The 25,095-nt window shown below is 42.4% G+C and overlaps 1 protein-coding gene across 3 annotated transcripts in view; it reads left to right on the plus strand.

Annotated features, from left to right (window-relative positions):
• Positions 1 to 25,095, plus strand: part of HERC4 (HECT and RLD domain containing E3 ubiquitin protein ligase 4) — a 230,565-nt gene that overhangs the window by 140,628 nt on the left and 64,842 nt on the right. For all 3 annotated transcript variants that reach the window (XR_004539287.1, XM_033942823.1, XM_033942822.1), the window contains 3 exons: positions 5,492 to 5,681; positions 14,403 to 14,575; positions 18,526 to 18,645. Coding sequence is in view for 2 of the 3 variants with exons in the window: in XM_033942823.1 (XP_033798714.1) it covers positions 5,492 to 5,681; positions 14,403 to 14,575; positions 18,526 to 18,645 (483 nt within the window). In the remaining variant the exon portion in view is untranslated. The remainder of the gene's footprint in view (positions 1 to 5,491; positions 5,682 to 14,402; positions 14,576 to 18,525; positions 18,646 to 25,095) is intronic.

The raw sequence follows: 25,095 nt of genomic DNA on the forward strand, positions 1-25,095 counted from the left end.
ATTCCTAGGATAAGGAACATAAAATCTGTTTTACTACTTGGGATCTAGCTGGGTTGGCCACTGTTGGAAACAGGATACTGGGCTTGATGGACCTTTGGTCTGTCCCAGTATGGCAATTCATATGTTCTTATGTACTGGAAATTGTGGAATCATGAGACAGACCAAGGGATGGGAGTGACAAGGAGACAAATGTGAGGAAAAGAGCTAGTATAGAAGTAGAAATATGATAATGAGGAGTAGAGAGGAGGATAGTGAGTACAGAGCTAGAAATGTGGTACTGAGGAGTAGATGAAAGATAGAAGGGTCTAGGAGACTGGGGAAGGTGTGAGATGGGAAATAAAGCTACAGCATGAGAAAAGGAGATGGGAAGTTGGTAGCTGAAAAATAAAAAGAAGGAAAGAGTGACATTTGAGTGGATGGAGGTGCATAAAAGAAAAAAGAGAAGGAAGAGCTAAAAAAAGGAAATATTATATTAAAAATAGGTATATTGAAGGAATGAAACAAGACTAGCGAGAGTAGAAAAGACATATGGACAGCAACCACGGGAAAGGGAATTATCAGAAGACACAAGAAAGTAGAAGAGACAAAATGGGACCTGCATGATGGAAAAATAAAGTGTCTTGGCAGCAAAGGTAGAAGAAAGTGTTTTATTTTAAATTTTTTACTTGGAATATATTAACTTTGGGATATATGCATCACAGATCTTTGTATTGTATGCAGGACAGCTAATGGAGGAGTGAGGTGTAAGGGTGGGAAGTGGCCTTGATCCCAAAGTGGATGGGCACTAAATTTTCTTCCTATCCCCTGCCCAAATGCAAAATATAAATACATAAGCTGGTGAGGATCCCAAAGCCCTGCCAGCTGAAGACCTCTTCCTCCAGTTCAGCGGCCAGAGCTCTCCAGGATCTGCTCTGCTGCTGGTAGCAGCTCAGAGACACTGCCGCTAACTATAGAACTTGGAAATTTTGGGGTGCCAGACAGGAAGAGGTGGACTTCAGCTGGCAGGGCTTCATGATCCCCACCAGCCACAGCAAGGGAGGGTGGCTAATTTTTGGTGGACTTGGGCCCAGGTCCCTGTATGTTTCGTACTGAAAGAAGTGTGTATCTGTTTTTATTTTTCCATTGTTGTGCTACTTGCTGAGTATAATTTCTTGGGGTTCCCAGTTCAGTTTCGATTTGTGATCCCTTGGTCTGTATTTAGTAAAGGTCTGTCTGGGTTTTGTTGTGAAGAAGTAATTTAATAATGCATTATGTGTAGTAGTAATAGCAAGCGGGGAGAACCGGTGGGGGGTGGGGTGCAAGGAGGAGAAGGATCAGGGAGCCCTTCTTAATTTCAGCCCTGGGCCCCAGCATGTCTAAAACTGGAAGAGAGGTTACACTTTTCCTCTTGTTAACCTTCCTGTATCAGTTGTATTTAGAAAGCAATTTGCTTTCCTGTTTTCTAAGTTCCCCAAATAAAATATTTTCCTATGATTTATTTACTTTTAAAGAGATTCAATATGCCTGTTTTCAATGCTTGATATAACAAAAGAGGTCCAGAGATATCACTAAATTTTTTTTTTTTATAATTCTTTATTCATTTTCATATTTTACATGAAGTGTACAAAATATTGAGTTACAACTAATGAATACACAATATCACTTTTATATCTATTACATAATATTCTGAACAAATTTTTTTATCCCCTCTCCCACCCCCCACCCTTCAAGTACTTTCCAATCACCTTATACATATTGTATACCATATTATAACATGTTATGTAAAATTATTTTCACTACCCCCCCTCCATGTGTGCCATAAAGAAGACAAGAAAAAGAAGAAAATAAATCCTACTATTCATTCAGTACAATACTTTGTCAATGGCCCCCATATTTTTATAAATTTAGGATATGGCCCTCTTTGTATTGCTATTACTCTTTCCATTTTGAATATATGACAAATTGTATTCCACCAAAATGTATAATTAAGGTTACTATGATTCTTCCAGTTATTGGTTATATGCTGAATGGCAACCCCTGTCATGACTAGTAAAAGCTTGTTATTTTCTGGTGAAATTTGACTTTTTTTTCTCATCATCATTCCAAATAACACTGTATCATATGATATTGCTACATGATTTTCCATCAATTTATTAATTTGTGGCCAAATTGCATTCCAAAAACTTTTAATGTAGGGACAATGATACAGTAAATGATCCAACGTCCCAGGTTCCAGATTACAGAACAGCAAGGGAAAATATTTGTACCAAATGTACAATTTTTTTAAAAAAAATTTAGAGGTCTTGTTATTAGCAACTGAAGACAATGTTACAACGAAAAAACAATACACATTAAAAATAAGAAGCAAAATATACACTGTGTAAAATGAATTGCTTCTTAGACATAAAGGCCCAGAAAGGAACCTCTTAATTTTTAGAGGATACTAAATACAGTATATAACTCCCCACTTGTTTCTTCAGCCCTCCTCCACCAGACTATGCAATAATCCAAAAATGAGCAATGAATGTACATAAATAAAATATGAAGGGTGTTCTAATAAATATCTGTCCACTCTTGGTCAGTGAAAGTTTGCCCCAAATCATACCACCTCTTTCATTCACATAGCAGTGTAGAAGTCATATAGATAAGAAATCAACCTACATTGTCATGCTCCCCCTCTGAATAACTCTTCAAAAGATGTTAATTGGGCAACCAAGACCTCACAGGACAACTCTTAAGTAAACGGCGTAATTATAAATAAAAGTAGAATTCTTGATTTGGGATATTAGAATGTTCTTTCAAATCTTCAAAGGACCAAAGAAACCTTTATCATACAACACACCTATATGATGAATACCCCTACATTCCCATAGGTGAAGCATTCTGGAATCCCAAAATGAAGCATGTGCGGATAGAAGAGTAAAAGGTGCTAACAAGGACAATCTTTTTGCACTCAATAAGAACTTAGCTTTTGACAATAGTGTAATAGAATGTCTCAAAAAGAGATTGGGAATTTCTGCCATATTGGACATGCGTTCATGATCCCAAAGGACAGTATATCGAGAGATGGGCCACAACATAGTTTGTCCAATCCTAACTCAAGCTTTAGGAACATCCTCTCCCCACTCCAGCAAAGACTGAATTTGTGAGGCCCAGTTGTACCACCTAACATTCGCAGTTCCTGCCCCTCCTTTTTACTCGCCTCTTAAGTAAAATGAATTTTGAGACCTTAGGGGTTGTCTCCTCCACACATATGAAAAGAGCTTCCTTTGTAGTTGTTCTAAGGTGTTTTCAGGTGAGTCAATGGGAACGTTTGACTTAAATAGAGAAAATGAGGAAGACACATCAGTTCTCAACTAGTGCAAGTGCAGAGACAGCCAAAAAGGAAAAGACTGCAACAGGCCATAAATGAAAAAACTTATAGGTCCCTGCACCATCAATACTTTGCCAGAACCAAAAGTGTTTAGATGAGTCGCAAAAAAGTCAAAACCTCCCTGTACATATAATCGCCCTCAGGGATTTTTATCCATGGTGACATCAACATCCAAAGCTTGTTGTCACAGACAGTCTCACCCTGTAGAAACCAGCTGCCACTGAAGATCTTGCAGAGCAGTGATTTTATGATGATGAGAGGCCCACCTGCGGTGGATCCAACCTCTCCTCAGCTGGAAGGAATTGCGCTGCCTCCTCTTTTATTTCTTATGCAATGAGATTTACCATCCTTACTAAACAAAAGAGCAAAGGGAAACTGCCACCGATATCAGATGCCCATATTTCTTAGGTGTGAAGTTAGAGTTCACAACTCTCTTCTCTTTCTCAAAGTTATTGCTGCCAGATCTTGATAAATATAAATTTCATAAGTTTCCCAAAGAATAACAGTTTGCTTTCTTGCCTTAGCACAGTACGGCTTCCTTCTGTTGATAACTTTGGAAGCAAGCTATTATGTCCTTATGAATATTAGCTCTTGAGATCCCTATAGATCAGTGGGCTCTGACAATATTTATCTTTGCTGGTAGGACTTTCTTGTCTCCTTCTGTTAATATGGAGCTGGCAATTCTTTGCACATCAGACACAAAATCTCCTTATTCATGTAATTTCTCTATATCACAAATTACTATGGCAGCTGGCGATTTTCAAGATCACTGACCTCATATCTCTCACTTGTTTTTGGAAGCCAATGACTGCCACAGCCTATTTTTTCAGCCTGCTCCATGCAATGATCAAGCTCCAATATTTCCCCTCTCAAATAAGCTCCCTAAGTCAAAAGTTCTTCTCGTACAGCCTTAAGATCAGCTCTGATATCTTTTGAGTAAACTGTGAACTTCCTGCATTGGATTCTCTGTAGTCTGAATCAGATTCTGCTGTCCCCTGCTCAGCCACCATAATGACACAGCCTGCCTTTTGATGGTGCGAAAGCGTTATGTTAAGCAAACTCGGAGACATCAACCGCTCTTGCTGGTTTTCATATCAATGTACTCATATAGGGAAGAAATTCACTCGACTGATAAAAAGCAAAAAAATTGCTACACTAGAGCTGATGGCATTTCTGCTGGGCCACGGATTAGGGTTGCAGACTGAGGATCTGGGAGCCTAAGTGCCCATCATGCTCAATGATGTCACTTCCTCCAAACGCACTGGATGTCTGAGACACTTCACTACTTACATTCTTTCCTCTGAGCAAATTTAATTTACCACAAGCATTTGTTTGTCAGTCAACCAGGTTGTATTTCAGTTCAACACTTTGGGTTCTAAACTTCAGTCTGCTCAGTTTATTCATGAGCCGCCAATTAGGAACTGTATCAAATGCTTTGTTGAAACTCAAGAAGACTACATGCATGTTCTCAAACTAGTTCTCTGGTCACCCTGTTAAAGAGATCAATCAGATTGGTTGGCACAGTTTTCCAAGCAGAATAATCCAGATAAAATGTGGGGGGGGGCTGGATTAATGTACATTGTCTTCATAGCAACACTTCTGAGATGAGCTTGGAAAACTTTTTATCTTATCCTTTAGTGCAACAAGGAATATTTGATGATTGCTATCACATCAGGTTTTTGAAGTAATAGAAGCAGGTAAAAAACTTTATACTAGAGAATACAGATGAAACTTATAAATGTTCATTGTGAGTATCCTGAATACAAGATGTTTTGGTAGTCTCCAATTATTGAGTATGACACAACTGTGCTCATGGTAAGCAAATTAGTGGAAGAAAATCCAGGTAAAAGAGAGAAAGTTACAAGTGAAGGTATGTAAAAGTTGTCCTGTAGTGTCTTCTCTGCAAGCTAACAAATATGTTTGACACCATTATGTTGAGCCTCTCCAGACTGATGTGTTGTAAAGTAGAGAATTGAAAGACTTTGCTTGCTTTGAGTTCATAAAGTGCAGTTAGCATACTGAATTACTTACTAGTTAAACTAACAAGAATTGAGCATTGTGATTTTTATGTTCTTCAGACATATTCATATACTTGAATATTTATTGCAAAATCAAGTTCGTGTTTTAATTTTTGTTTAGGTGGCTGCTAGCTTGGAGAAAAACCTTATTCCTAAATTGACAAATACTTTACCTGATGTTGAAGCTCTGAGATTGTATCTAACCCTCCCAGAATGCCCACTTATGAATGATGAAAACAATTTCACAACATTAGCTATTCCCTTTGGAACAGCTCTTGTGAATCTAGACAAAGCACCTCTGAAAATACTTGGTAAGCAGATTATGGTGGTGTTTTTATTGAAATGTTGTAGATACTGTATATTTAAAATGAAAATATCCTATGGAAAAGAAGATCAAAAATATTGCAAGCAGCATCTGTAGAAGAATATGCTTTCTTTTGAGATCCCCCAGCAAAGAGGGAATGGTAGCTGGGAGACCCACAAATATAAAGGCAGTCGCTTCCAATCCAAAAGCTGCATTTTTCTGGGATATTATTAGGAACAATGGGCTATCTGAAGTTTAGGATGGGTTATTGATGGAGGCAAAATTTCTTAACCTTCATCCTGCTCCTCCACAGTAACCAACATTGCTCTTTTCTACTCTCTCTCCCCGAGATCACCGGATCTTTCTTTCTTACCTCTCCTCATGGTTATGGCACTTGTCTGGTGCAGGGCATTGAGAACTTGCGCATTCACAAAGCCTTGAGATCGGTGCGTGCCCAAGGCCCCACACTGACTCAGCGCTAGAACCGTGAAAAAATGAAAGAAAAGGGATCTGGTCATCATGGGGTGGGGAATGTAGTGAAGAGTGGAGAAGAACAGTGTCGGTTACTGCAAATTTAGTTTTTTGATGCTGAAACAGAAATGTATGCCATTACTAGAGGTGGGTTACTATTAGAGAGAACACAGTATATATATTATTGTGTGTGCATATGTGTATAATTTTTGTTAAGCAAATGCAGAAGTGCTGCTTCAAAAATGTTTTAGGAATTCATATGTATACTTAATATAATGAAGGCAGGAACAGTTTGTGGATTTTAATTATATGGATGCATTGTGCAAGTGTATTGAATTTTGTAAGTAGGTTTTTGTTTCTTTTGTTGTATTTTTAAAGTAATTTCTTTTTCTGTTATGTCCCTTCGGATTCCATACGCTAGGTGTTTAATCCCAACCTGCAGACCGGGTGTTGCAGAAATCCACATCTTTTCTAATCATATGGTCCACTCCCTCAGGCTGAGTTAGTAACAAACCCTAGTTTCTGCAAGCAATACGAACAATCAAAAAATGGATGAAAACTGGAGAAAGCACAAACAACATAAAAGCAGGTGCTATAAGGCAGTAAGAGGGGCTAAAAGAGACTACGAGGAAAAAATAACCAAAGAGGCAAAAAACTTCAAGCCGTTCTTTTGATATATTTAGGGGAAATGACCCGTGAAGGAAGCGGTGGGGCCGTTGGATGACCATGGAATAAAGGGAGTGCTAAAAGAAGACAAAGGCATCGCCGACAAACTGAACACATTTTTTGCGTCTGTATTTGCCGAAGGGGATATACACAGCATACCGGAAGCTGACAGGCTATACGCAGGAAACGAAGGTGGGAAACGACTAGGTTGACAGTCAGTCTAGAAGAGATATGCAGGCAGATTGATAGGCTTAAAAACAATAAATCCCCTGGACCCGACGCATCCATCTGAGGGTAATCAAGGAACTGAAGGGGGCTATAGCTGAACTGCTTCAACTAATAACCAATCTAAAACTAAACTAAACTAAACCATAGGTTTATATACCGCACCATCTCCGTAGACGCAGAGCTCGGCACAGTTTACAGGATTTAGGATGAGAAAGGAACTCCAGTGGAGGGTTTAAGGATTAGGTGTAAGAGGGTATGGATAGGTGGGAGAGGCCAAAGAGGGGGGAAGTGTTACAGTTTTGAGAATAGTCAGGTTTTTAGGTGTTTGCGGAAGAGTTGGAGGGAGCTTGAGGTTTGGAGCGGGGAGGAAAGGTTATTCCAGAGCTCAGTGATTCTAAAGGGGAGGGATGACCCTAGTTTGCCTCCATGCGACATACCTTTTGTGGAAGGGAAAGATAGTTTAAGAGTTTGGGAGGATCTGGAGGAGGGTAGGAGTTGCGGAGTTCCAGGATAGAGGAGTAACTGCAGGAAGGATGCCATGTAGGATCTTGAAAGCTAGGCATGCGCATTTGAAGTGGATCCTGGGGATTATTGGGAGCCAATGGAGCTTAGACAGGAGTGGCGAGACGTGATCAAATTTGCTTTTTGCAAAAATAAGCTTAGCCACGGCGTTCTGAATCCGCTGAAGTCTATGGAGGCTTTTCTTGGTTAGGCTGAGGTAGACAGAATTGCAATAGTCCAATCTGGAAAGGATGATGGATTGTACTAGGACGGCAAAGTGTTTTTGATGAAAGTAGGGTCTGACTTTCCTTAGCATATGAAGGCTGAAGAAGCATTTTTTTTACCAAGGAGTGGAGATGGTCATTGAAGGATAGAGAAGAGTTCAAGGTGACACCCAGAACTTTGCTTGAGAACTCGAGCTGTAGTGAGGAGCCGGAGGACAATGGGATGGAGGAGGGTAAATGGTCTAATTTTGGGCCGAGCCAAAGGAGTTTTGTTTTGGACTCGTTCAGTTTCATTTGTACTGTGAGTGCCCAGGATTGGAGGATCGTTATGCATGAGGATATGTTCGTAGAGAGGTTAGTGAGGTTCAAGTCGGTCTCAAGGAGGACGAGGATGTCATCAGCGTAAGTGTAAAGTGTTTCAAGGGGGGATAGTTGGAGGAGTTTCAGGGAGGACATGTCAAAGGATTGGAGAGAGGGGTGAGCCTTGCGGGACACCACAAGTCGGAATCCAGGGGGAGGATGAGATGCCGCTCATGTTAACCGTGTAAGAGCAGGAACGTAAGAATTTGGAGAACCAGTCTAGAACTGTGGAGCTAATGCCTATCTCGGAGAGTTGGAAAATTAGAATATCGTGGTGGACAACATCAAAAGCTGCAGAGAGGTCGAATTGTAGAAGAACAGCGAACTTGTTACGAGAATGCAGTTGCTGAACCTTAGAGATTAGTGAGACCAATAGGGATTCGGTGCAGAAGTTGGGTCTGAAGCCATATTGGTAAGGTAGGAGAATGGAGAATCTTTCTAGATAGGAAGAGAGCTGTCGATCGAATTGGGAAGGATTCTGGAAGACTGGAAAGTGGCGAATGTTACGACGATCTTCAAGAAAGGTTCGAGGGGAGATCCAGGAAACTACAGACAGATGAGTCTGACCTCGGTACCGGGAAAGATGGTAAAGGCACTGATAAAGGACCGCATCATTGATCACCTAGACGGACACAATCTGATGAGGACCAGCCAACACGGCTTCAGCAAAGGAAGATCTTGCTTGATGAACTTACTGCACTTCTTCAAGGGAGTAAACAGGCAGATAGACAAGGGTGACCCGGTCGACATTGTATATCTGGATTTTCAGAAGGCGTTTGACAAGGTCCCGCATGAACGACTATTTTGAAAAATTGCGAGCCATGGAATTGACGGTAAAATACTCACGTGGATTAAAAACTGGTTGGTGGATAGGAAACGGAGATTGGGGGTAAATGGACAATACTCAAACTGGAAAAGCATCACAAGTGGAGTGCCGCAGGGTTTAGTGCTTGGACCCGTGCTCTTCAACATATTTTTAAATGACCTGGAAATTGGTAGGACGAGCGAGGTGATAAAATTTGCGGATGATACGAAGTTATTCTGAGTAGTGAAGATACAGAAGGATTGCGAAGACCTGCAACGTGACATAAACACGCTCGAGAAATGGACCGCGACATGGCAAATGAGGTTTAACATGGAAAAGTGTAAGGTGATGGATGTCGGTTACAAAAATCTTATTCATGAATACAGGATGTCCGATGCGGTACTCGGAGAGATCCCCCAGGAAAGAGACTTGGGAGTACTGGTCAACAAGACAATGAAGCCTTCCGTGCAATGTGCGGCGGTGGTGAAAATGGCGAACAGAATGCTAGGAATGATTAAGAAGTGGATCACGAACAGATCGGAGAAGGTTATCATGCTGCTGTACCGGGCCATGGTACATCCTCCACCTGAAATATTGCATCCAGCACTGGTCACTGTACATAAAGAAGGACACAGTACTACTCGAAAGGGTTCCAGAGAAGAGTGACTAAAATGGTTAAGGGGCTGGAGGAGTTGCAGTACAGTGAGAGGTTAGAGAAACTGGGCCTTTTCTCACTTGAAAAGAGGAGACTGAGAGGGGACATGATCGAAACATTCAAGATAATGAAGGGAATAGACTTAGTAGATAAAGACATGTTGTTCACCCTTTCCAAGATAGGTAGAAACAAGAGGGCACTCTCTAAAGTTAAAAAGGGATAGATTTCATACAAATGTAAGGAAGTTCTTCTTCACCCAGAGAGTGGTGGAAAACTGGAACGCTCTTCCGGAGGCTGTTATTGGGTAAAACCACCCTCCAGGGATTCAAGACAAAGTTGGACAAGTTCCTGCTAAACCAGAACGTATGCAGGTAAGGGTAGACTCAGTTAGGACAATGGTCTTTGACCTAAGGGCCGCGGCGGGAGTGGACTGCTGGGCACGATGGACCACTGGTCTGACCCAGCAGCAGCAATTCTTATGTTCTTATGACTCTGTTGTAGGTTTCTAATGCAGGCTGTGTGCTGTGGACAGAAATCCATCCGGGTTTCATTGCCTTTCCCATCCCCGACTGCTTGGCAGAAGATCTGGGGGGGGGGGGGGGTTTGAGGTTGTGGTCAATCTCTCGCCATCTGGCAGTCCGAAGATCTTTAATTCTGTGCAATTTGGAGCTGTTTCTGAGGCAGAAAGTCCTTTTTCTCCACTCAGCTGCTTAAAAATACTGACAGGTAAAAGGCACTACAGAGACTGAGTGCCTCCATTATTTCCTATGGGAACTTCGGGAGTATCTTGTGGATCGATTTAAACTTAGTTTTTCACAGTTTCTGTGAGTAGGGTTCAGGTCTCCCACCTCCCCAGACCCCAAATCACTATTTTTGATTTTCGATTTTGTTTATTTTTGCCTTTTTGGTGCAAATTTGTGACGGTGGCCATCTTGGATTTTAAAATCGATCTTTTTTTCTAACTTCTTTTTCTGCCTCAAAACCCCTCAACTTGTTAAAAAATCATTTAGGATGGACTCCCCAGCCTCTAATCTACTGAATTTGTAGAGTGATTGTGTCCGATTGGCGCCTGATCCTCAACCGTGTATACAGGAGGAGGGGGCAGGAATTTCGGATTTGGCCTCCTCCGCAGTCTCATGGATTGAGGAGCCAATCTGGGTCCATGAATTCGGTGGAGAATATCATCCAGCAGTTCTACTAGCTTCTGGTGCAAAATGCCGGTGTTCCGAGTCTGGGGGGCTCTTGTGGTGGAGCGCAAATGTCTCAACAGCTCCCTGCCATGGACAGGGTATGACTTTTTGCCTGAATTTATTTGGCTTCTCTGAAAAGCTTATTCCACAGGCCCAGTGTGTTTGTTGCGGCCGGCAGGCGCAGCAGAGTCGTCACGACCTGTTACACCGGTGACAAAGCTTCCTGTTCAGGAGTCCTCTCATCCTGCTGTGGTGGACCTCGATTGCATCTGCTGCCATTCTGATATTATACCCATTATATCTCCTGATACTGCTTCTAATTTGGATCTGACATACCTTTGCTGGGACTAGTCGCCTTGGTCGCCATGAGAGTCCAGATTTGGGGGATAACCCTGCAGTATGTAGGCTTTTTCAGCAGTTCTGTCTCCTTTCTCTTGATGTTCTAAAAGAGCTCAAGCTGGATCCTCTTCCTTCCACGTCTTCGGTTCTGGACCATTCTAAAGTGCTGTCTTCCTTTTTTTCTGTCTCATCTGCAGCTTCTTGGGCTGATTCAGGCATCCCTAAAACTATGTTGAAGCTTTATTCGCTGGCGCCTGAATTTCAGCAGTTTCTGAACAACTTAAAATAGATAATGCTGTGGCACAGGTAATCAGGCGCACAGACCTCCCTAACGAGGGGAGTGTGATGGTTAAAGATAATCAGGATCGCAGAATAGACATTATGGGTTTTTTTTTTTTTTTAATAATTTTTTATTCTTTTTTATAACTTACATCAAGTGTAACATGGAATAACATTTGAATTATAAAACATCACTTGACTTGCTATAATATCATCTGAAAATCATGAAATTTAGCCACCTCTTTTCCTTCAAAAAATAAGAAAAAAAGGTTGACTTGAATATAATGGGGGAGGGGGGTTTATATTCAAATTCCCTGCCTTGTGCCCAGCCCTCATTTCCTCCCTCCTTCTTTACCTTCCTGCCCAGCCCTCGATGCCCACTACAGGCCTGCCTGAAGCCCTGGTGGTCCAGCGATGAGCCGGGACAGGAGCAATCCTTCTCGCGTCCTGTCCCAGCCTACTGTACACCACCTCGCCTCCCTGACCCCTGTAGATCTTACCTTTAAAGCCCTGGTGGTCTAGCAGTGAAGCAGGTCAAGAGCTATCTTCCTATGCTCCTGCCTCATGAGAACAGTGATCAAAAATGCCTGCAGTGAGGAGCACAGACTATACAGGCTCTCCCCCAGATAAGACACAACAAGGGGTAGTCCTAAATGCTTGTTTCTTTGTTCTGATGATAGCTTATTTTATTTGGAGCAAGTTTGTTGACATACTGAATTGGTTGATATACTGAATTGGTTTCTGGTATGTCACCGCCTTCCAAGGTATTAACAAAAAAATAAGCCAAAGACAGAAACATCAGAGGGCAAGAAGCACAAAGCTCTGATACCATGGTAAAAAATACTGTGGTGGGAACGATTTTTCAGGTACTGGTGATGCTCAGCATGAATAGCATGCAAATTATATGCATGCTATTCGTGGTGAGTAGCCCCAGTAAAAGGGGGGTGGGAGAGAACTGTGCCTGGCACCTCTTCAGAAAAACAATCACTAGGCACACCTCTTCCCCTCTCAACCCTTCTGTCAAAATTTTCTTCTGCCCAGCTGCTACTCTCCCTGCCGACTCATCTGATTGCGGCAGGGGAATCCCTGATCAGCTGAGCTGGCATGACTCCCCAAAGTCACCAGTCAGCTTATATGGCATTTAGGCCCCTCCCAGTGCATCCCAAGATGCACTGGACAGGGGCACGGCTGCCATTTTGAAAAGGCTTGCCTTGGGGCAGGAGGGGAGTGGGCATCCATCCTGACCATCTTTCCAGCAAAGGTATGGGGGGTTGTGGTTGGGGGCTCAGTGGGAGGGGGGGGACTATTTGTTCCTAAAGTACTTAAGCAGCTACACTGAACAATCTCTCCACACAATAACTGACTGTTAAATCTTAACTCTGTTAGTACTACTCAATCTGTAACTTTTAATCTTTGTAAACCATATAGAACTTCACGGTGCTGCGGTATATAAACTGTTATTATTATTATGTATATTTGTGCTTGGGGATTGGGGGTGGGATCAGTGGGAGGGAGAAATTGGGGAGGTTACTCCCTGCTAGTTTAGCTGATCACTTCTCCTGATCAGCTGAACCAGCAAGACTCCCCAAAACCGTCAATTAGCGGCTTTGGGGAGTCCTGCTGGCTCAGCTGATTGGGGATTCCCCTGCCACGATCAGCCGATAGCAGCGAGCCATGGACTTTAAAAAAAAAAAAATGGCCACTGCTCTTATGCGTGTGTTGTGTGAGCACAGAACACACGCACAACAGCTGCGCCCGCTAAAAAAAAATGGGCACAGCTGTTGTGTGTGTGTGTGTTGTTCACCATAGAACACACGCACAACAGCTACTGGCAGCTCTAGAGCTGCTGGAAAATTTTGGCACTGATTATTTGGTGATGGTACAGCATTCCTGTTAGCAATCATGGAGAACCCTTTTGTGCGTTGGCAGAGATTTCTATGCCAGTAAGACTGCTTTGACAAGTTTTACTGCCACAGAAAGCTTTTGAGCATCGGGACCAAACTGTTTTATTTTCTTCCAAGTGATTAAAAGAATACTTTAAGAGCCTGGCACATTAACAGAAAATTTCCTCTGTTGCTAACTTAAATCCAGCCCAGTCTGATTAAAATTACAGTAGACTCTCAGTTAACTGGCACCCATGGGGATTGGTAGATGCTGGATAAATGTAGTTTCTGGTTGCTTGAGAGTTAACTATTAAAAACAGGCCTAACTAATACTATATCCCATCTCTTCTTACCTTCCTACCTTCCTTTCTGGTCTGGGTCACTTTCTCTCCCCCATACTTATGGGTCCAACATCTATCTATCTCCCCTCCCCTGCCCTTCACCCTGCAGGTCCAGTATCCATGTCCCTTCCTCTCCCGACACACTTTTGGTCTGCCCTCCTTCCGTGCAGGTCTGGCCTCCGATGGACACACCTCAACAAGTAGAGCCAGCATCTTTTACCGGCAGCTCTCCCAAAGCAGCAGAGGCAGCACTGTAAACAGGCTGCTTGCGGACAACCCTGGCAAGGCCTTTCCTTTTCCACGTTGGAAGTGACAAGACAAAGGAAAAGCCCTGCTGGGGCTGGAGGGAGGGGGTAAGTGATGGGGCAGAAGATGATTTATTTTATTTTTTTGCCGGTTGGTTGAGTGCCGGTTAACTGGGATTCTACTGTATTTGAGCTTTTGAATGCTTGTGTACAATGAGCTTGTGGTGTCAGTCTGTTTCCCAGTGGAACACAATATTGAAATCATTCTTTTCAAGGGACACTACTTGGCAAATATTTATATTCTCATCTTGAGAACTGATCTCTCCATAAAAGTTTTGGGACAGTGTAAAAGACAGAATGGATTACATATTTGTCCTGTTTTCTTAGCATAAATGGATGTTTTTACACAAAGAGGTATCATCAGCCTGACACCTTTTTCATAAGTGTTAACTAAATCTGTTACAAGTGGACGAGTAAATAAAATAAATAAGTTAGTGATTGTGCATCTTGTAAAAATTGCATTTTGAATCTTTCATGACAGAAAACTGGTGGTCTCTGTTAGAACCCCCATTGTTTCTCAAGATAGTGCAACTTTTCAAAGACGTTGTTGTACAGCTCCTGAAGGTTTACAAGATTGGTATCCCTACTACTGAGAGAAGAATCTTCAGTAGCTTTCTGCATGCTGCCTTCAAAGTTTTGGGAATTTTGCACAGGGTATGTTCAAGTTGTCATAAAGAATTTTTTGGAGTTGCTTTTTATTAGAACTGATCTGACTATAAAAATGTAGAAGAAATTCTTTTGATGTTCACATAACTTCTTTTCCTGATGTTATGACAAGCAAAATGTTAAGTTTGTGTGACTACCTTGCCTGTTTCCTAAAATCAGTGCAAACTAAAGTGATAAACGTTGCATTGAAATTTTAGAAAGGATTTCCATTATGATATCAGGAATTAATGCAGTAGTGAATTGTTGAATTAATGCCTTGTATTGTGATTATCATGAAATCAAATAAAACAAAATTTCTCACATGCAGGTAGTAAATATGATTCTCTTAATGTTTAAGTTGTACTAAATGTTTGTGAAAATTTAGGGGGCTGTTTACTAAAGTGCAGTAGATTTTTGCACTTAGCTTAAGTGTAAAACAAAAGGTACAGTAAGCACAAAGCCTGTACGGTAAATGTAGGAGACATGGGCCCACATTCCGTGTCACAGACCTTGGCACAAAACTAAGAGAGAGGATTACTTTGGTCGTGTACCCTTATTCACCCCCCTTCCTAAACAGCATCTACTATATGCCAAAGACCATAGCAATACAAGGCTCCCACCTGGAAAGCAACCCCCCCCAATCAGCCCCTTCAAGCCAAAGCTCACCACATAATCTGACTATACCCCCAAGGGCTCACCTGGTGTTTTTCCTGGTAGTTTAGTGGACCAGGATGTGGTGGGGGGTACTCTTTCTCCTTTACACTGGTGCTGGGCTGGGTTCAAAATGTCACCCATAACACCTAGATGTGGTAGGAGCAGATCAAGGACATCGCGAACAGGTCTCACCGATGTAACATGAAAAGGGGTACCCAAATCGGCGGCTCATACAACTGCATTCTCTCATTGTTCCACAGCTGGCATCTTGCTTGTTGTAGGTTTCCAGGTCTCATTACGTCTTGTAGAAACAGAAGTTTCAGCCATCATGCTGTGGCTTTCTTCTAGGTATGCTGTGAAGCCTGCAGTTTGTCTTTGTAAATAATAGGTTCACTGACCTGATTGGGAACAGGACAGTTCATTGGTCACCAATTTGAATTTTGGTGGGAAAGTTAGTTGGTGTCTTCCCACCCCCCCATAGAATGGAAAAGTCTGGTGAGTTTAAAAATGATCTACCCATGAAGCTGGGATATACAGTATGTTCTCTCAGGGTTTCCACAGCTAGCATTGTGCTTGTTACAGGTTCCCCCCCCCCCCCACCAAAATTCAAATTGGTGACCAATAGATTGCCCTGTTCCAGTTGGCTTTTGAAAGAAGTGTGCAAAAAAATATTGTAAAAAACTGCAGGTTTTTCCTGACAGAGCATGAACTAGATGAAGGCTAGTATGCTTGCAATTGGGGCTATTTTTTTTTTTGTTGTTGTTCTTTCAAGTGTTTTGTAAGTCATCAAGTGCATAATTATGCTTTTTGGGAACTAGATCAGTTGGATACATTTCTTACTGTTAATATGGTGTGTTTATTACAGCTATGTCTGCAAGTGTAGTATAGTCAGAGATTGTTTTGGGGTAAATGAATGGTGTGATGCTTCCCCCTTATTTTTCCCTATTTTTATTAGCGAGATTTTGTTTAACTTTCTCCTCATTTGTATGTGCTGTATACCAGTGGTTCCCAACCCTTTCCTGGAGGACTACCAGGCCAATCGGGTTTTCAGGATAGCCCTAATGAATATGCATGGAGCATATTTGCATGCCTGTCACCTCCATTCTATGCAAATCTCTCTCATGCATATTCATTAGGGCTAACCTGAAAATCCGATTGGCCTAGTGGTCCTCCAGGACAGGGTTGAAAACCACTGCTGTATACTAAGGAAATGTGCAGCGGAGTAGATTACAATAACAAAAAATAGTTTCCTTTTTCTTTCTTTATTTGACCCTAAGAAAAATTTGAACAATGGATTTTTGTGGAAACTTCATGTTAATTTTAGAGTATATATTTAAAAAAAAAGCAAACCCACCATCACCCTAGGGCAGGGGTAGGCAATTCCGGTCCTCGAGAGCCAGAGCCAGGTCAGGTTTCAGGATATCCACAATGAATATGTATGAAATGGATTTGCATGCACTGCCTCCTTGAGATGCAAATCATCTCATGCATATTTATTGTGGATATCCTGAAAACCTGACCTGGCTCCAGCTCTCAAGGACCGGAATTGCCTACCCCTGCCCTAGGGCAATAATTAAGTTGCCCACATTGGTGTATGTTTTGCCCCAAGTATTTACCCATAAAGTTTGTACTACTAATCAAAGCAAAACTGCATGGGTGGTTTTGCTTTGATTATTCTTGCCCATAGAAAAAGTGCCCACAGAAATATATATCTGTTTTCTATCGTGGTTCTCTAAAACTACAGTATGTGCATTGTTGTCTCCACTAACATAACTCCACCTTCATGGATAAAATTATGTGTGTTATACAAAGAGTATGCTTTATTTTTACCCTATAGAGCAGTGGTCTGAAACTCATGGCCCAGGTGCCACATGCGGCCCGCCAGGTACTATTTTGAGGTTCTCGGTATGTTTATCATAATCACAAAAGTAAAATAAAACAGTTTCTTGATCATATATCTCTTTAGCTATAAATTACAATATTATTATTAAGACTTAGCCAAAAGGAAATATTTATAAACTATAGTTTTACCTTATGCAAAATTGTCATTTAATATAATAAAACGGTAAGCCGTGCATGCGCACTTCCTATGCGTGCGCCGCTTTTCCGTGAGCTGTAGCGACCCATAGGAAGTATGCATGCGCGGCTTACAGTTCTGTTTTTCGGTCTGGCCTGCTCCCTGCCGTATTGCATTTTTTAGTTGAAAGACACAGCGGTGGCTTCTCTTGCGATCCCCGCCTGCGTCAGACTTCCGACGCAGGTGGGGATAATGAGAGGAGCCACCGCCGCGTCTTTCAACTTAAAAAAAAAAATACGGCAAGGCGAGCAGGCCAGACCAGACCGAAGCTCAAGACCGCGGGAAGGGAAGGGGGGACACGACAAAGAAGAGGACTCCAGCCGCGAGGAGCCGAACGGAGCAGCCAGATCGCAGCAGGCCAGAACGTGGGGGAGGGGCCGAACGGAGTAGGCAAGATCGCGGTAAGAGAAGGGAAGGGGTGGGGGAAATGCTGTAACTGCTGCACCTGCTGCACAGGGACCTGGAGGGGAAGACAAATACCGCTGCTGCTGCTGCACAGGGAAGTCAGGAGGGGGGGAGGGAAATGCTGTTGCAGGGAAGTGGGGTGGAAATACTACTGCACAGGGAAATGGAGGGAAAGAATAACAGACAGACAGAAGGAGGGAGGGAGACAGACAGAAAGGAAGAAAGACACAGGGGCAGGGAGAGTGACAGAAAGACAGACAGAAAAAGGGAGTCGAGAGAGAGACATCGGGAGAGAGAGAGAGACAGAAAGAAAGAGAGACATATATTCTAGCACCCGTTAATGTAATGGGCTTAAAGACTAGTTTCTTTAATAAGACATTAACTGTTTTTTGTTTTTTTTTGAGGCCCTCCAAGTACCTACAAATCCAAAATGTGGCCCTGCAAAGGGTTTGAGTTTGTGCCCCACTGCTATAGAGGGTAGGCAGTTTTCTAAAATCCTTTTTTTTTTTTCTTGGAAATTGCCCTGAAAACTATTAAGGTTTATAAACTTCCTTCATTGGGCTTTCAGCTTATGATGTCACTTTACCCATTCTTGTCTTAGTACCAATACTTAGGTTTTTGTTGCAGTACTGTTTGGAAGTTTATTTCCCCCCCCCCCTTTTTATTCAAATTACAAAAACATCTCAGAGGTATTGATTTTTATTCCATATCTTTTTAGAAATGAAAATGCATTAATTTTAGAATCCATAGATACTTGTCATAATAAAGGATAGTCAGAGACTTAATATGCATGGTTATATTTAGTAATTATATTTTCCTCCAGGTGAATGAAAGATCAGGGCAAATAATACAGTATGACAAGTTCTACATTCAAGAAGTGCAAGATTACATAGATATCAGGAATGATTATATCAACTGGTTCCAGCAACAGGCTTATGGAGTGGTGAGTGTGGCCGTTGTATCTCTGCATTACCTAAACATAGTTGTCCAGCATCCATGAGATCAAACGTGGCAATTCCTTGTGGAATGTGAACTTGTAGATTTCCAAAACAAAATCCCTTTGGCATTATGCCACCTATTGAAAGAGAAAAGCTACATATAGGGGCCCTTTTACTAAAGCTTCCCACACACTAATGGAATTAGTGCATGCTATATTCTGAGCAGCCCATTTTATACCTATGAGCTTCTTAGCATTTAGTGTGCACTAATTCTGTTAATGCACGCTAAACTTTAGTAAAAGAGCCCCTTAAATGATTAGCTCTGCAAAGCTAAAACAAAGATAAAAATGTAATGTAATGTAATTTATTTCTTATATACCGCTACATCCGTTAGGTTCTAAGCGGTTTACAGAAAATATACATTAAGATTAGAAATAAGAAAGGTACTTGGAAAATTCCCTTACTGTCCCGAAGGCTCACAATCTAACTAAAGTACCTGGAGGGTAATAGAGAAGTGAAAAGTAGAGTTAGAGGAAAAATAAAAATAAAATAAACATTTTAACAAGACAGCATTGATCTAAATACTTTGGAAGGTAGAAGAGAGGAGAGAAAGGAATAGAAGCAGAATGGGTCAGCGTCAGTGATGAAGTGGAGCAAGTAAGTTTAGGAGGAGCGATTGACGTTTCCAGAAAGGGCTTCTTCAGGGAAGAGACTTGGCCGACAGTCCCAGGATGCCTATGTCTCCTCCCCTGCGATGTTCTCCCATCCATGTATTCCCTCCCAGACACACTGCCTGTGCCCCAGCCGCTCCAAGGAGGCTGCCCCAGATGAGGTCCACGGTGAATGCAGGATTCTCTCCTTTGCGGGAAAGCCGCCCGGAGCCAACAGTCGATCTTCTTAGCGGATTGCAGGGGGGGAAGAGTTCACACTCTTGGTAGGATCGGGTCTGTGTGCTCTCGGTGGTTAAACAAATTAGAGCCCAGTCCCATGACCTCAAAATGGTTAATAGCCAGTATATTTTTGGTGGTGAAATTTGAGCCCAGTTACTGTATTTCATTAGGTATGTGCTTTTGTAATATTAGGTGGAAATTCTGTAAATGACTAGAAAAGATAGGCGCCTGTCTCTTGTCAATCACACTTAGGCACGATTCTATAATAGGTGCCTGCCTAACTTAAAACTTAGGCACCTATAATGCAGATTAGGGTTTTAAAGGCCTACATTATAGGCACCCAAGTCCTTTAGAGCAGTGATTCCCAATCCTGTCCTGGAGGAACACCAGGCCAATCAGGTTTTCAGGCTAGCCCTAATGAATATGCATGAGAGAGATTTGCATATGATGGAAGTGATAGGCATGCAAATTTGCTTCATGCATATTCATTAGGGCTAGCCTGAAAACCCAATTGGCCTGGTGTTCCTCCAGGACAGGGTTGGGAACCACTGCTTTAGAGAATCGTGCCTAGGGGCACCGAAGTCCTTCTCCACCCCTAAACATGCCTACTTTGGAGTTGGGCACCTATCTTTTGTAGAATTGTGCCTCAGAAGATAGGCGCCCATCATCCAATTAATTTTTATTTTTTCAACTATGAGCTTGTTAAAGCTAAAATTGAAGTCAATTTACTAAATAAGTCAGGTGCCTATCTTTTAGATGCCTATTTATTTAGACGCTTTTTATAGAATTTCCCTCTTAGTGATTAGCATTGCCCAGGGAAGAGAACTTGATAGAAAGAAGCTATTTAGTTGACACTCTACTGACTCTACAGTATATTCTTGGTAGAGCAGTCTAGTCTGATTAATAAGAATTATTTAATCTGCAGCCTGTTCTTTAAATGCAGGCTCATAGAAATATAATTCTTGACAGACAATTCCTAATCTGATGTCAGAATTGAAACATGAATTTTGAAAATATAAAAGGTGAAACCATAAAGGAGGCTAATAAATCCCAATAAATGAATGAATAACAAGATGGGCAGGCTCCATGAAATAAAGTAAAGATTAGGGTTTTAAACTTGTGAGGAGACAGATGAGCACAGCGAAGGCTGCTAATGAAAGCTTTCTTTAAAAAAAAAAAATCCCCACAACATATCCAAGTGTTGTCATGAATTGGTTTTGCATGCAGTTTAGTATTGTTCACATAATGATTTTATAACACTATATAACGTGTATATATACAACAGCAAAATACAATTGGCTATAGATTCATTAATACTACTTTTTCCTTCTAATTACTGCTGCTGTGCTATATTAGGATCCCAATAATGGATTAACTGAGGTAAGCTTAGCACTGTTCTGTGCTACAAAAACTTATTTTGAGTGCAATAAGCACATCATTCTGGAACAGATGAGTTGTGAACCTCTGATCATGAGATCTGTGTAGAGAGCCTCATTTTTCTGCTCAGTCGCCCCTCACTCTGGGCTCTTCTTTAACACTTCAGTTGTAATCTCTACACGCAAGATGGTAGGAGCCTGTCTGTATTTATTTTTCATTTAATCTTTTTTTTTTTTTTTTTTTAAATCCGGTGGTGAGGCTTTTCGGTGTTGCGGAAGATCCCAGTTTCAGAAAATCTCTGGCTGCAGAGAACAACAGACACTGAGGGCAGTAGTCTGTAGCTAAGCAGCAACCTGCTTGGCCAGTCTGCATTAACAGTCCTGGAGTTCAGGAACCATTCGCTTGGGAGCAAGGTTTGCTCTAGGTTTTGTCCACAGAGACCTTGAGCGCAGGCTGAGTGGCCCCATGGCGATTTTTCACCAGGATTGGATGCTGACTGTGTTTCCTCCCCCGAATTTGCGCGTGGGTTCCGTTGGGGATTGAGGTCCGGCCTATTGGACTGAGGGACAGACTGAAGAAGCAAGCTATCTGGGTTTCCAGGCTTGTCTGAGGCAGAAGTTCTCTGGCTGCTGTTTCAGCCCTTTGCAGCTCCCAGCATCAGCATGGCAGAGTAAGTAAGGCTGTGACAGCCCATGATAAAAATCGGGGAGGAGGAGGGGGGGCAGAGAAGAGTCAATTTTTAAGGTTTCTGAATCTAGGGACGGGATCCCCCACCTCTAAAATCTTATTCCCAAAATTTTTTGACCTTACCTGTGTTTTGTTATTTTTTCAATCTGTGTCTTTAGCCCCCTGTCCTTCTGTGACTGTCTGTGTGTCTCTCTCTACTTGTGCACTGAGATACCGGGAACCACCGGAACAAAAGCGACTGCTGTAGCGTTATAATGGGAAAGCAAGCCGAAGTTCCCAATGGAGTCAGCAACATGGATCCTAGAACCTGTACAGAATCCCATACTCTTGGTCATGGTGACTGAAGAAGAATGCAAACCTGAGACTGTGACCCATCGCCCTAGTCTCTGGGAAGAAACACATTTCTCTCCTATATGAATAAAAACATCTCCCTGATATACCTATAAATAATACAAGAGAAAAGAGCACTGTGCAAATTTGAAGAACTGAAACCACCCTTTTCGTGTCAGTCAAATGGCCTGACTGGAAGACATCCGAATCAAGCAGTCAGTCAAGAAGAAATTAGGTGAATCGCTTGGTAGCGCCAAAACGGTACTACTGCCCACATTTTCTAAAATGTTCGTGAAGCCTTGGGTAGGCGAAATGGCATGTGCCAAAACCGAAAGCGCTGCTCCAAGAGAGGCAAGCAAACCTAGTGCAGATTTGGAGTCCATAGTGAAAATGTAAATATTCTCCCAGTTTTTCTGCAGAAATGTGTAACCCTGAGAAACTAATTCAGCAGAATGGGATCCAGCCTGCCCAATGCCCCCATCTTGGGCACCATGCAGTAAGTGGAACAACATCCCTTAGTTCCCGAAGAACTACAAGAACTGCCCTGAGGACCAGTAACACTTAAAAGGGAAACACAAAACATTGAGACTCCAAGAACGAACCGGAAACCTGAGGAGGATGCAAAGTTGCAAGCATTCTGAAAAATCTTCACAGCCCCCTGACCTGACATTATAGTGTCTTCTCCCTCATGAGAAAGCCTGACGAGTCATTGGAAGAAGTCAAGATCCCCTCACAATGAAGTGCAGAAGGTCAGGGAATGGCAGGATGAGAACGGTAGGATCTGTAAGAAGAAAGAAATTCTCCTAGGAAAAATCAAGTTTCGCAATGTAAAGAGGAGTATACTGGAACCATGAAAACAGTACTAACTCCATGCAACGTGAGCGAAATATGTATGTCCTTTAAAGAGAATACGTACTAGATGCAATCAGGATGCTGCATCTACCGCCCCATGGAAAACAACAGCATCCTAACAGGTATCAGACAAAGCTCACATCGCTAATGAGAGCTTCAGGGATGAGGCTAACCGCCACATAGCGCGCGCTCCTCCATGGGTTTGAGAGAATAAGTAACTGGCTCCTGCACAGCTGCACAGCCTTTCCTGTCTGGTCGGGGGGGTCCATCTAGCATGTGCCATGAGAAGATGACGACAGGAGAAACCAGCGTTATAGAGAAATAGAGAAAGAGAGTCCTGGCCGCAGGAAGATGCAAAGTGTCATTATGCCCATAGAGACAGCCCGAACTTGGAAACTGTTAGTACTACCTTTAGGCATATATATCCTATGCCACTACTAGACACATGCAGCTCAGCACAGAGGCCTAAATAAGGACAGTTACCAACAGACAAAGGCTCAATCTGCAGGGACCCCAAGAGAGACAATGAGATACCCGTGTGAAATACAGGGCACTATCTTACTGCTGATCTCACTTGCCATGAGTTGCCGTATGTCGACCCAGTCCGGAGACAAACCAAGACTGGGTGACCTAGCACAGATCAGAGTCTCTCTGGTAATCCCCTTGAGTGCTAATCCCAGAGTCCGATTAAACTAGCAGCTTCCTTCAAGGGAATACAGCAGGAACACAGACATAGACATATAAATCTGCCCAAGCTTGTCCCAAAGCTGGTATAACACGTACAATTTGTCTGAACTGGAAAGGAGAGAAGCCACGGCATACCCTCACCAAAGTCAGCTGTAAATAAACTACCGGAATGCTGCAGCTCTCCTGCCATTGCCTGATTCTCGCTGACACGTGGCTGCTTCATCAACGCTCCTAGAAACATAGTCGGATTCAAGCCCCGCAAAATTTACCCTGCTGCGGCCTGCATAGAAAGAAAATAAGACTCGGGAATAACCAGAAGAACGGTGCGGTGCGTCCCACAGCGCCGGAAAAAACATGTCCCATCTCATGCGCGCTGCTATAAACCTGCACAATCAGCTGCACATGGCCGTGAGAAACACCGATGAAAGAGAGCCTCAGAATAAACAGGACTACTACTGCTGCACTGAAGACAAGGAGAACAAGTGTGAGCATGAAATCGCACAGCTACTGCCACCCTGTAACCAACAAGGAAACCAAGCGCATGCATGCAAAAGGCGGAAAAGTCCCGGCTCCCTCAACAGATTTCTAGTCATAAAAAACTTAGCCTCAATAAAATATCCATTCCTTAAATGTACGTTGACTGAACCCACAGTACTAAGACTCCCAAACAGAACCTGAAGTTCAAACAACAGTAAAAAACACATACATACTCACAAGCTTGTTGTTAGGGCCGGTTGAAGCCAGTAAGAGCTGGTTGTGCAGCACTAACAGGGCAGAATGTAGCAACTGTGGTCTCCCTTTTTTTTATTTTTTTTAAACAGAGAAGGGAAAAAAATAAAAAAATTGAGACCTCTAGCAATGGAGGGAGGGTGAGGCAGGGACCTGGGGGGGGAGGGGGCAGGTGTAATCCCTAAAGCCGGCACCGTTCAGCCGGACACCCCTGTCTCACTGAAGAGAAAATCTCAACAGGAGAAATAGCATTGCCAGCTCACTGAAGAGAAACTTCAACAGGAGAAACAGAATGGCAGTCTCACTGAAGAGAAACCTCAACAGGAGAAAATAAGTTTCCAGTCACAGCCAGAATCCAGGAGCTAGTTGAATAGTGACCATCACCTGCTGGGAGATACTGGAGATACAGGAGGAGTGCCAGCCAATAGGACCACCTGTTAATCGGTTTCTCTATCTCCGTCTGCTGGTAGATGTGTGCTATCCCATTGGTCTCTGGATTCATCTGCTGCTGTTGCTAAGGAAAATGCGTTATAGTAGGAGTTTATTAATTAATCTATACAACATATGGTATGCTTTCAATGTAAAGAGCAATAATAGATTTTTAAAAAATTAATAAGAAACCAAAAGGTCTGTTCACCTAAGTATTCACAACCTTTGTCACAGCAAGCCTAAATTAGCTCTGGTTCCAAAAATTGCCTTTATAAAGCCCATATGAAAATAAAACCCATCTTTGTTCATTCATAGTAATTGAACTGAATCAAATATTCCTGGATGAAGAATCGCATGGGATGTTATCTGAAGTGATTTGTCTTCACTCATTGTATAAACTCTAGAATTCATTGCCAAAGAATGTGGTAAAAGCAGTTAGCTTAGCAGGGTTTAAAAATGATTTAGATAATGTCC

Source organism: Geotrypetes seraphini, chromosome 4, assembly GCF_902459505.1.
Source record: "Geotrypetes seraphini chromosome 4, aGeoSer1.1, whole genome shotgun sequence".
Classification (NCBI taxonomy): Eukaryota; Metazoa; Chordata; class Amphibia; order Gymnophiona; family Dermophiidae; genus Geotrypetes; species Geotrypetes seraphini.